General features: G+C 37.1%; 1 protein-coding gene across 3 annotated transcripts in view; it reads right to left on the reverse strand.

Annotated features, from left to right (window-relative positions):
• RPAP2 (RNA polymerase II associated protein 2) overlaps positions 1-13,656 on the reverse strand; it is an 81,225-nt gene that overhangs the window by 23,409 nt on the left and 44,160 nt on the right. For all 3 annotated transcript variants that reach the window (XR_010842252.1, XR_010842251.1, XM_059082392.2), the window contains exon 11: positions 12,367-12,435. Coding sequence is in view for 1 of the 3 variants with exons in the window: in XM_059082392.2 (XP_058938375.1) it covers positions 12,367-12,435 (69 nt within the window). In the remaining 2 variants the exon portion in view is untranslated. The remainder of the gene's footprint in view (positions 1-12,366; positions 12,436-13,656) is intronic.

Here is a 13,656-nt window from a genome sequence, read left to right on the forward strand (position 1 = left end):
ACATGCTCAAGCCTCCACTATCCTGAGAGGTCTTCTGAAGATTTACCATGTCCTATTGGATTATAATCCCTCTCTTCTTCCCTCTTATGCCAACCATATGAAGAGTGGTCAACACTTGCTATGTCTAGTATCTTCATAACTGTCTACTAGAGCAGCCTTTGCAATCTGGTCTCCACTATCATTCTATGGAAACTGCTTCCTTGAAGGTCACCGACAACTGTGGTTGCCCAAACCATAGCCTTTGTTCAGTCCTCGTCTTTGTTCAGCAGAGGATAACTTCCTGGTTCTCAGGAAGGTCGTTACCACCTCTTTCTTGAAACTCAAACCAGCTTTGGATTCCTTGACAGTGTTCTGATTGTACACATACCTTTCTAAGGCACACTGGGCAGTGGCAAGTGCACACATTTTGAAATCAAAATCCCAGCTGTGACCTTGGACAAAGTGCTGTCTTCCCATGGTCTGTTTCTTTCTCTGGGAAGTTGGACACTACCACTGACCTCATTGAATTGTGAGGAACAAATGAAATAATGTAGGTAAAGAGTCTAGCATGTTTGAGTTGGTGTTCCAAAAAACACATGTTTGTTCCTCCCCTCTTTCTGCCTTTTTCTGTATTCCTCAGGCAACCTTGGGATAGATGCAGCTGTTCCACAGATTTTCTCTTTCCTCTGCACTTAATACCCTCTACCTCTGCCTCTCACCCATCTCAATAATGACTCTAAAATCTGAGTCTATGATTTTTCTTACCATTCTTTAGCTTCAATTCCACATTTTCAACTCCTACTGGGGAACCGCCCAACTGGACAATCTGCCTTAACCTTAAATCTCCCTGAACAGGAACAGTCTCAGTGCTTGGAGAACAGGTATTAAACCAAATGCAGTATCTCCTTCAATTAGTTCCTCATACTCTCTTCCCTAAAAGAACCACTATTTTTCCCAGTTATCTGTCTTAATTTTGTGAAATCACGTTTGGCTCCCCTTACCCGCCACTGCTAAACTTTGTAGATTCTGGTGCTGTAATGTCTCTCATCGTCTGTCTCTCCCATTTCATTTTCATTGTAAACATTTTAGTTCACTGCCTCAGTGCTCACTGGTTAACTAGGCTTTTACTAGTGGAGGCCTTGAGAAAATCAATTTCATAAATGCTGTGGGCAGGAGCCAGAATGCAAGGGATTAATGAAAAGCATGGGAATCACTGACAGCAGACTAGCTCTTTAAGAAGTTTGGCAAATGAAAGGATGATAGTCTGGGGGGGTCAATGAAGTTATGGACAAAGGATAGGGTTTTTTTTTGTGTGTGTGTGGTACGCGGGCCTCTCACTGCTGTGGCTTCTCCTGCCGCGGAGCACAGCTCCAGACGCGCAGGCCCAGCGGCCATGGCTCACGGGCCCAGCTGCTCTGCAGCATGTGGGATCTTCCTGGACCAGGGCACAAACCCGTGTCCCCTGCATCGGCAGGCAGACTCTCAACCACTGCGCCACCAGGGAAGCCCTGTTTTGTTTTTTAAACTTTAAAGATGAATAAGCCCTTGAAGGCAGAAGGGAAGGAGTCAACAAAAAGCTAGAAATGATAGCTTCCTAAATAATCATTCATTCATTCATTCATTGCCAGGTATTTATTGTAAATCTATGATGTTCTAGGCACGATGCTAAAGTGCTGGGTATATAATGGTGAGTAAAATCAGACATAGAACCTGCCCCTAAAATCTTCAAGTTGAGTGAGACAGACATTAATCAAGTAATCATACAATTAAATATAAAACTGAAAACAGGGCAAGTGCTAGGAAAGATACGTACATGGTGCTATGATAGTGTACTATAAAGCATACTATAAAGATACTTGATCTAGTCAGGGAAGTCCACGAAACGTTTCTTGAGGAAGAAACACTTCCTCAAGTTCTGAGAGATGAAGGGGAATTAACCAAAGGAAGAGGGGAGGGAAGAACACTTTGGATATAGGGAATAGCCTGTGTCCTATGCTGAGGGAGAGTATGATGAGAAGGGCTAGAAAGAAGGTCAGAATGGTAGGAATGGGAGAACAAGGTAGGGTGATGTGAGATGAGGCTGGAGAAGAAGGGGCTGGATGATGCAGGACCATGTAGGCCACAATAAGAGCAACTGGAAGCCTTCGCAGGACTGGCACAAGGTGGAAGACAGGATCAGATGTGACTCCAGCAAGACTGATCTTCCGAAAACACTGGCTTCATGATGGAACTCTCTGCTCAAAACTTAAATGACTTTCACTGTCCACTAAAATAACTTTCCTTGCCATTAAAAGGTTCTATCTCTACAATACACCCAACTTCCCAACCACTCTTTCCAGTTATCTTATACTCTTCACTACATCTCTTCTTTTTGCTTTTTTCATTACACAGGTACTTCCTAGAATGCTCGCATCCTTTCATTTCTATTTCTTGAAATGCTTTCTATCTTTTGGGCCCATCACAAATCCCACTTTTGTGAAACCTTTTTTGATCTCCCTAGTAGAGCTCTTTTGCTTCTCTGAACCCGCAAACAGTTTGTGTTTCTTTCTTGCCATTTAATAATACATTCAACTTTTTACTGTAGTCACCTGTGCACATATCTATCTCCCCTTTCCTCAATCTCTGGTAGTCTTCTAGGGCAGGATCTTTGTTTAATCTCTGTATCCCCCACAAGGTCTAAGATACAGTCTTACCCATAGCAGCTGCTCAATAAACATTTGTTGGTTATTTTAAAGTCAGATTTCTAATATTTGAAAATTTTTCCATTATTGTATAGTCAGCCTCTACACTGATTTACAGTTATGATGCTACAACAAAGTGTGAGTCTCATCCTTTCCTGGTATAATGTGGGCTCTACTTATGCTGGTTTTAGTGGCATGATATTAAAAACCTTTTTTTAAAAAGTGCAAATAAACTCTTAAGAAGGAAAATCAGGGCTACAGGCAAGGTAGCTTATCATTCCTATAGCTAACAATCTATTATCTCCAAGATGAAACTCAGATTACTCCAACCTAGTTCAGAGAAGTTATATCAATGAATGGTTGGGATCTTTTCATCAATAAAGGGAAAAAAAAGTTATTCTAGAGCTACTTTAAAAATTTTTCTTGGGGTTTCCCTGGTGGTGCAGTGGTTAAGAATCTGCCTGCTGGGCTTCCCTGGTGGTGCAGTGGTTGAGAGTCCGCCTGCTGATGCAGGGGACACGGGTTTGTGCCCCGGTCTGGGAAGATTCCACATGCCGCAGAGCGGCTGGGCCCGTGAGCCATGGCCTCTGGGCCTGTGCGTCCGGAGCCTGTGTTCTCCAATGGGAGAGGCCATAGCAGTGAGAGGCCCGTGTACGGCAAAAAAAAAAAAAAAAAAAAAAAATCCACCTGCCAATGCAGGGGACACAGGTTTGAGCCCTGGTCCGGGAAGATCCCACATGCTGCAGAGCAACTAAGCCCGTGTGCCACACCTGCTGAGCCTGCGCTCTAGAGCCCGTGTGCTACAAGTACTGAAGCCTGCATGCCTGCATTCCCATGCTCCGCGACGAGAAGCCACCGCAATGAGAAGCCTGCGTGCTGCAACGAAGAGTAGCCCCCATTCACCACAACTAGAGAAAGCCCATGTGCAGCAACGAGGACCCAATGCAGCCAAAAATAAATAAAATAAATTTTAAAAAATTTCCTTAAATGTGATCTGAACAAAGAATCAGAAATTCTGACATAAAATATCAGGTTTCTAAATGTCCCTATTTGTTGATAAGACTTATTCCCAGAATAAAATGTAAAGAATAATATGGAAAAAAAAAGAAAAAGAAAAAAGAATAATATAGAAGTGGGGGAGAAAAGGTCCATGGTTATAGTGAGGATTCTGTAAGAAAATGAGTTCTAAAAAATAGTTTTACATTAAAAAAATCAACTTACACATTTTACTTTGCTCTTCACCACCTTTAGTATTTATATTGCTGAGGTACTAAATCACTTCACTGTTTCCTTAAATATCCAGGGCAGGTCCCTCATCTTTGATGTGGAGAGCAATATAATGTCAGCTATGTCTGTAGTAGAAAGACAGTTAAGGAATCTTGGGGGGGTGTTCATCCCATTTACCTAAATGAGTACTCTAATCTTTCCACAGAAAGAATGGCTAGCAATATTATTCAACTATTTCTTTGCCAAGCTTTAAGGACTAAAACATTTGGGCAGTGCCACCATGGCTATCAGCACAATTACATTGTTTCCTATGCTAAATATACTCATCTCCATTGTCTCCTTCAGTAGCCTCTGACATACTGCATTAAAACTGTTTCTTACTTACAACATCTCACAGTTGAATTCACACTGCCAAGTTGATTTAACCAGGATTTAGTCCCCTCTTATTGCCAACAAGACAAAAAATGCACAATGAGGTTAAGAAACTTGTGCAAGGCTACACTGCTAGTGCAAGGGAAAATCCAGACTCAACTTAGGGTTTTAAAATAGTTAAAACTTGCATAGTTAAAGGTGGTCTTTGGGGTAAGGGAATTACACTTACTAAAAATATCATAACAATGCTTAATAATAATTTACAGAAATTTAATTTTATCCTAGGCACAAATCTAAAGTCCCCAAATTTGAAAAAACCAAGAGGCATGTGAGGCTATTACTATTAAGGACTTCTAAAGAAAAATAAAGTAGACAAGAACATACCATGAAGAAGTATGTCATCATGAGCTTTCTATTTCAGAACTATTGTCTAAAAAACTGAGATAAAAACTTTGATAAAAACTTTGATTATTATAAAAGACCATGACAGCCAAATAAAATAAAATGTTTTTCTTATAACAGATGGTTTATGTCCTGATAACGTTTGTGTTTAATGCTGTAGGATTACCTATTAATAAGGAAGCAGGGATGCTTTCCATTGATATTTCTAATTGAAAAGAAACAAGTTCTTTGTAATTCACTTAGTAGTGATATATTACACATAGGTTTGTTTAAAGGGCTGGGCTGTAGTGACTTTAAACTTTATATCTAGATCCTGTTTGTGACGTCTCTATAGAGCAGCTTTGGAAATGTGTGTTGGAAAAACTTTTCTTCATAACTACTGCTATGTAATAATTCTCTCAGCATAGTGGCTCCAACTTTTTCAGTGCTCTAAGACAGAAATGGGACCAACCAGTGGTGTCCACACAATGATTATCACACTCTTATGGTGCAGAACCCTGAAGCTAGGGATAACAGTGCCCTTACGCCTCATGCTTCCTGGCTTCTCCTGACCTGTGCTCTCAGTGAGCTCAGTCAGGATGTGAAGATATCAAGAGAACCTAGGGAGCCTGACTCCTCAAGTCAAGGCTGTGACTGGTAAGGGCTAAGTGCTGCCTGATACTAGCTGTCACCATTGCTGTTACTGCGCTGCTTGGGAAGGGGAAGCTGGGGAGCACATCTTTTTGCTGAGGATCCTTGATGACTTTTAATATGTATTCTGGCCCGAGGTTGGGGACTCTTAGCTACCTATGGATTAAAAAACCAACATTATAAAATCGCCAAAAATATGAGGAATTCTGAGGGAAAAAAATCACTGAAGAAAGCAGTCTTTGGTTAAAAATTTACACAAGTATTATTTTTCCTTTAGAAAATATCTGGGTTCCCACACAGCCTGCTGGCTGAGGATCAAGTTACTTCAATTAAAAAATATTTTATTTTTCTTAGAGAAACTCTCAGCAATAAGTATAGGGGGCTTAGAAATAATCTAATTATTATTTAACCCTCAGTAAATAAGTACTTTACTTAAACTTCACAATGACAAAGGTATTGTGATAGTAAATATCATAAGATAAACAAATCCAAGGTTTACACAAGCAAAAAACAAACCAAAACAGGAATTTTATGGATATTGAGGAATCCAAAATAAATACCACTAGTTATGGTTCAGACATTTAATTTATATGGTCTCATATTCAACACTATGATCTTTTTTTTTTCTTTTTGTGAGGGGGCTCATAGGTACTCATTTTGCATACGTAGCAGAAATTCCTAGAACATAAAAAACTGATGTTACAGGTCCATGAAGGTCTAAATTTAATACGAACAAGCATATTTAAAGTTTGGAAAAACTGCAAACATAAGCCTGGTGGGACTACTGGGTGTAAAGCAAGAAGAGATGACCTTTGAAGTTCAATCTATGGAGTGCCAGTGGAAATTTAAAACAGTGCAGGCACTGTGGAAAACAGTCTGGCAGTTCCTCAAAAGGTTAAACAGAGTTAGCACATGACCCACTAATTCCACTCCTAGGCATATACCTAAGAGAACCGAAAACTTACATTCACATAAAAACTTGTAAACAAATGTTCATAAGAGCCAAAGAGTGGAAACAACCCAGATGTCCATCAAATGATGAATGGATAAATGAAATGTGGTATATCCATACAATGGAATATAACTCAACCATAAAAAGGAATTAAGTAGTTACATGCTACAACATGAATGAACCTTGAATACATTAAGTGAGAGGAGCCAGATACAAAAGGCCATGTATTATATGATTCCATTTATATGAAATGTTCAGAATAGGTAAATCCATAGAGACAGAAAGTAGATTAGCAGTTGCCAGGGGATGGAGGAAGGGGAAACAGGGACTAAGCTAATAGATATGAGGTTTCTTTTTGGGGTGATGAAAATATTCTGGAATCAGACAGTGGTGATAGTTGCACAAAATAGTGAATATACTAAAAACCAGTGAATTATACATTTTAAAAAGGTGAATTTTAAGTTATAGGAATTATATCTCAATAAAATTCAATTAAGTATAAAAATTCCATAATTATAAGGGAAAAAAAATTATTTCAGTGATCTATTATGGTTGCAAATACTGAGAACTAAATTGGGAATGTAAGAGAAAGGCTTTGGAATACTTCTGAGAACCAACAGATTTCTAAGGAACCATCTCTTCATTTTCATGGTGTGCTCACATATTTCTCTAAGGAAATTAGTGATGGGCGTGCTATAAAAAACAATCTGCTGAGGCAAAAAGCCTTGGTCACATCTTTCCATTCATGCCTAGTGCCCTAGGGAAGTGACTCTCCTGAGTGTCTATCTTTATGATGGTTACCTAAAGTGGCTGCCCACGTCCAGTGAAGGCTTTTGTTTAGTGATCATGGTCAAGTTGAGCTTATTTAAATACCATTTCCCAGGACTTACATGCTACTCCCAGAACGACAGGAATACTCAAAGCTTTTAGGGGGAATAAACTATTGCATGGTCTCTGTCTAGGAAGTGGGCCACAGTTCACTGAAAACAGACAGTTCAGATAAATAAAATGAAAGCAGACATTTTTGGAGATGATCTTGAAAGCTTTCCATTAGAGAACATCAAGGGCATAAAACTAGGAATAGCATGTATCCATGTTAGACTACCACAAGTCACTTTCTACCCTCCATTCTTTCTAAGTAGCACAAAGTAAGTAAGTATTTACCTACTTACTCCTTCATTAGATAACCAAATCATTCCCATGGAACACAATACACACCACTCCCCTGGCTATCCACAAAGAGACTCTGGACTCCTATGCTAAAATTAACCAAAGATCATCACAATACATAAGCAGTGGGCTTTTTACAAAGGTTCCACATTAAAGTTGGGTGAAAAAGTTACATTTTAAATACAAGAAGTTATTGTGTTTCTGGCATGTGTGCTGCACATAGAACTCAGGCCAGTCAATTTGCTTCTCCATAGCCTTCTGTATGGCTTCTCTTTGGCTGCCAGCCTTGGTCTGGACCCTTCCCTAGATTTCTCAGCTTTAGGTCAACATCTCAGAGTCCCCACTCGTGTTACAGGCTCAAGTAAAATGACAGAGGTCAAAGAACACCGGGAAGACTAAGGGCAAAGGGAAGAGGGACAGGAGGATAAGGACCGAGCTGAGGCAGGTGTCCTACAGCTATAAAATCTCAAAAAACCAGTCAAAATCTTCTCAGAGAAACTACTCTGAAAACCATGACCATGATAAAAAGTGATCCTTCAGTTTCTGTTTTCTTATACAGAAGGGTAAGGTGAGGGTAGATGAAAATTATGAGGAATATAAAAACAAATATATGATATACTATGAGGCGGCATCAGAAAACACACTTTAATGTAATTTATTGTGCTTTCTTATTTGATGTATAAACACATCAAAATATATAAATACATTAAAAGCTTTACACAGTAGAGCATACAGGTACTAAAATATTTACAGCAGACTATCTATATATATTCAAATACATTTTTATGAAAAATCATGCATCAAGACTGTGGAAAGAGCCTAATATCTTTATTAGAGCATATTTATGTGAGAAAATCAGATTTGATTTTGTATTATTTCAACATATAGTATATAATCATAAAGTATGATAAGGTTCAACAAAAACAAAAAATTACTATAGCCAGGAGTTTAAGCAATAACACCAACTACCAGGTTACTTTATTGCATTTCTAATCAGTTATTAAAAGCAAAAACAAACAATAACAGCATTATCACTGTCATAGATGTCCTTCTATGTGTAAAGAGTTCTTGAGAACTTACCTTTGTTAATTATAACATTTATTAAATAAAAATGAGAGGAGTAAAGGAACATTAATTCCTTCACTGTTAAATAAATGTATACTGGGACTTCCCTGGTGGCGCAGTGGTTAAGAATCCGCCTGCCAATGCAGGGGACATGGGTTCCAGCCCTGGTCTTATTGTTTAGCAGCATGTGGGGTCTTCTGGACCAAGTCTTAGTCTTAGTCTTAGTCTTCTGGACTAAGCCCATGCGCCACAACTACTGAGCTTGTGATCTAGAGCCTGTGTGCCACAACTACCGAAGCCTGTGAGCCACAACTGCTGAAGTCTGTGCACCTAGAGCCTGTGCTCCGCAACAAGAGAAGCCACTGCAACGAGAAGCCCGTGCACCGCAATGAAGAGGAGCCCCCGCGTGCTGCAACTAGAGAAAGCCCGTGTACAGCAATGACGACCCAACGCAGCTAAAAAAAAATAAATAAATGTATACTGCTTAAGCTTTGAAAGGTCTTTCAGTGTGCTCTTGGTAACTATTTAGGGTCTGAATACATAGTACAAATATCAATAAATGTTGCAGTCATACTGGCCATCCAAGTCCTATGGAATTAGTGAGAAATCTAAATGAAGTGTGAATGGGTCATATTGCATTTTTATATAGATGCATTGAGTGTGGAAAGATCAAGTGAATCAATTTGATTTGATGAATTTCTTTCTGAGATTATATGGGTATAAAATTCCCATCAGTATACACTGATAAATTACACATTGTGGTTCAAATTTTTAAAATGTTAATACATCTGTGAAAGTGCAAGGGAAGTTACTAGGAAAAGATCATTTGCTACAGAGACACCTTATCTACTTTTAAGAATACAGATGTGAAAATTCAAGACCCAGATTTCTTTCATCTGGACTATCATGTTTTGCTCAGAATGTTGATTTTTCCCTCTAACAAGAGCTTGACTTGAGCTATTTATTTTACTAATAAAATTATATATGTGTATATGTATCCTTTTCTAAGTGGTTCTCATGAGGAATTTTGAAAACACCTTTCATGCATTAAACAAATGGTAATAACAAAACTTTGCAATATTCATATACAAAGAACAGTACCATTGTTATAATACTGAACATATTATCTTACTGTATTCACCTTCAGTGTCTACAACTGCCATTCAGAACCTTTTTCCTAGCTATAAAGATTTATAAGAAGTTCACTTTTTAATATGAATTCCAGAAATGTCTACAATGACTAAAAAAATTCCACTGGCAATTTGAGAGTAGATATAAAGATTTTCTGAATCATAGGATAATTATTTTAAAAAAAGGTAATCCCATGTATGCCTACGTTCATCTTAGTGGCGATAAATCAAAAGGCTGAATGAGGGGTTACTGTTCTACAAATACATGTGAGTGTTTACCTCCTTTCTCTTCATATGCACATAACTCTTTGAGTGTCTAAAGTCTCCATATTTTTCACTGGGTTTAAGGTTCTTTATCTAATGCTGGCCCTCATGCCTACTTTTTCTTTCCCCAGTAACAAAATATCTTCCCTAAAAAGTAACTGTGAACTCTTAAGTGGGAGGAAAGAGGGGTGCAAATATAAATTAAAGTATAATTATACTTTACAGAAGCCAATGGGATTAGTTTTAACATAATGGATATGTATTTTAATTTTATTCCCATGTCATATAGTAATATTTATTCTAAAAGGATGAAAAAAGGACAGGCTGAGAAGGAAAGGGGCTATCAGTTGAGTCACAGATTCCCTGGGGGGCAGAAATATGAAAAGCTAAAGGGGATTTTCTGAGAAATGAGGAAATAAGAAATAAAATAATATGAAGACAGGAGACAGAAGTCTTAGGATCAGATGACCAAACAATAAGGAGATTCAACTAGGGAAGATAAAGAATGTTCAAAGAGGGCCTATAGCAAAAGTTACAGAAAATTATGAGAAAACAAGATTTGAAAGGCAAAACCCAAGAGGTACCAGCTAACTTTTTGTCTACAGTGACCAAAGATTTTAAAAGAAGCCAAAAGGGCCCTAACTGGAAAGGTTTTTAGTTGTCAAGGGATCAAAAGGACCAAAGACTAGGAGAAAAATGGGTAGATCTAACTGTAGGGCTTAGGGAATAATGAAAGAGAAGGATTCAAGGTGAATGACAAAAGGAAACAGTGTTTACTGCTACAACCTTAAGACTGACTGCACAATGTGAAATATGCAATATGTCTAAGATGTGTGCAGTTTCGTTTCTTGAATTCAATTAAGTTACTATTTTTATGGGTCACTGACCCTTGAAATACCTACACTACATCCAAAGTTAGGCAAGTCAAATAAAAGGACTAGCAAAGCTTTCGGTATTTTGGGCCACATTGGTGCCTCTATTAAAATCAAATACTAGAGGTATACTTTTATATGGAATAAACTTAGGAAATTTTGATGGTAGACTTTTAAATTTCATTTTCCATACTTTTTTCTGTTGTTGTTCCTTGCTATAAATTTTGGAGAAGATGAGGCAATAGTTTGATACAAAAAGAAGTAGGACCTAATGTGTCCTCAGTAAGCAGCTGCTCATTAAGATAATACTTCCAGTTACTGGCTTAGAAAGCAAGATTCTGAGATTACTGCTGAGCCTGGGCCTCTGACTTGTCAACCAAAAAAGCTACTTCCCCTTTAGTACAATGAACTACAGAAGTACAGTTAAACAGTTATCTATGAGGGTTTATTAGCAGGCATAGGATATGGTGGGTGAGCAGAGATACTGATATTTTTTTTGCCAGTGACCAAAATATTTACAAATTTCATAAACTGGAAAGAACTTTCTAAAAAATTAAGATCTGTTTCACAAATTACCAATTCAGCTGGAACACTGAATAGCAGAAATGACAAAAGATTTGTTCTTATGGTTGATAAAAAATTTATGTCAGGGCATTCAAGTAAAGTTATTTTCTGTGTTCTGATTTAACAAATCATGTGAGCTGTATCTCGTTGGGTGACACGGATGCTGGCTCACTGAAGCCTACTCTAATGCCTCCCAGCACAGCCTTCCGTGGGACAGTGAGGCCAGAATAACATGTCAGACTGAAGTAACATCAAAGAAAGAAAAGTAGGGCTGGAGATGCTATGAGGTTGGCTCATAACACTTCTTGACCTGTGAGTGTCCAGTAAGTATTCAATGTCCTATGGGCTTCAATGACCTAACAAGTACCAAGTAGCAACAGTAATGCAGTAATGAATGGTCTTCAAAAGAAGACTTCTGCAATTCAAGCTGAAAAACACTATACTTACTAGATGGTTTTAACTCTATTGAAAGACAGCCTTAGACATCACTAGTGATTTCTTAAAAAGTGAATGAATATTAAATGTTTTATATATGCTTGTGTAGTATCTACTTTAGTTCCTTTAAATCTGTCTGATTTTAAAGATGTACATTAATTTGGAAAACAAAACTTTTCTGATGATATCACTGATAAAAATGCTGATGAAAAATGAAACAGCATTAGCTATATGGGTAAAAATACAGATGTAAAATAATGAGGCCATTCAACATTAATAAAATGTACTGTTAAAAATGAAATTAAGGGACTAGCCTGTATATATCATATCCCACATGGAGATGTTCTTCTCTTTCAAATGATTACAAATAATATTTGAGAAGAAAAATGCCCTTAGAAGAAAAGATAGTAAAAAAATATAAAGAGAATGATTACAACTCATTAAAATATAGCATATCACTTTACATGAAAGTTATTTTATCATATAGGAAAGGAAAATAGGCACAAAATAGAGGTACAATATTTTCCAAGAAAGTTTAGAAAATCAATGAGTAACTTTGTTTTCCCCTAATCAAAATTCTTCATATTTAGTATTTAGAGTTAAAAATATGAAAGAGTACTTACAATGACAGCAACACCAAAGCAATTAAGGTCCACTCTGCAGGCTTATGTATAATATTTCTGTTTGTTAACCTGAAAGAGAGTGAGATAAAATTTACCCAAAGCTTGTTAAATACATAACCTTTCCATTTTTAGATATAATCAGATTTATGATATCATGTGTTAAAGAGCAATATTTTAAAATTCTTGTTATATTTGATAGAACAGAGTCAATAGTGTAATAATGTGGCTTGATATTCAGTATCTAATAATGGCCATCTCAAAAGGAAGTGTTCTAGCCCCACTTTTATATATTTATAACAATACTACTATTAGACAAGATGGTGATATAGGAACAATATGGGAAACTGAATTGCATGGTTTATTAAAATACACAAACACATACACTTCCCTGTAACCATATCCTCTACGTTTTTCCCTAATCAAATGTTTTATTAAATTTCTGATTTTAATTTTAATTCACCTTTTGTACCTTTCTACCTTGTGCTAGGTTGGCAGCAGGCAATTAAGGGATGTCATAATCCATAATTTACAGAAATGAGAGTTGACTTAATAAATTGTAATACTAGGTCTTTATTCAAGAAAACTTAAGTTCTAAAAAATCAGAAGTAAATTCTATCACTTAGCAGTTGATGACAATAAAATACATTGTAGTCATCTTATTTCTCAGAAAGCATTTTAAAAATATCATTTATAAATCAATAAAAAAAACAGCCAACAACATCTGATAAAGGACTGTTATCCAAAATATCAAAGAAATCTTAAAACTTAACAATGGGAAAACAAACTGCCCAATTAAAAACTGGGTCCAAGACTTCAACAGACACCTCATTAGAGAAGATATACAGATGGCAAATAAGCATATGAAAAGATGCTCCACATCATATGTCATCAAGGAGATGGAAATTAAAACAATGAGATATACCACACTATTAGAATGGCCAATATCCTGACCATCAACAAAACCAAATGCTGGCAAGAAAGTGAAGTAAGAGGAACACTCATTCATTGCTGGTGGAAAAAAAAAATGGCACAGCAATTTTGAATGACAGTCTGCTATTTCTCACAAAACTAAACATACTCCTATCATATAATCCAGCAATCACACTCCTTGGTATTTATTTACCAAAAGGAGTCGAAAACTTAATGCCTACACAAAAACCTGCACATGAATGTTTTATAGCAGCTCTACTAATATAACTGTCAAAAACTGGGAAACAACCAAGATACTCTTCAGTAGGTAAATGAATGAACTGTGGTACATATGGACACTAGAATATTATTCAGCCCTAA

This window comes from Kogia breviceps, chromosome 1, assembly GCF_026419965.1.
Source record: "Kogia breviceps isolate mKogBre1 chromosome 1, mKogBre1 haplotype 1, whole genome shotgun sequence".
NCBI lineage: Eukaryota > Metazoa > Chordata > Mammalia > Artiodactyla > Physeteridae > Kogia > Kogia breviceps.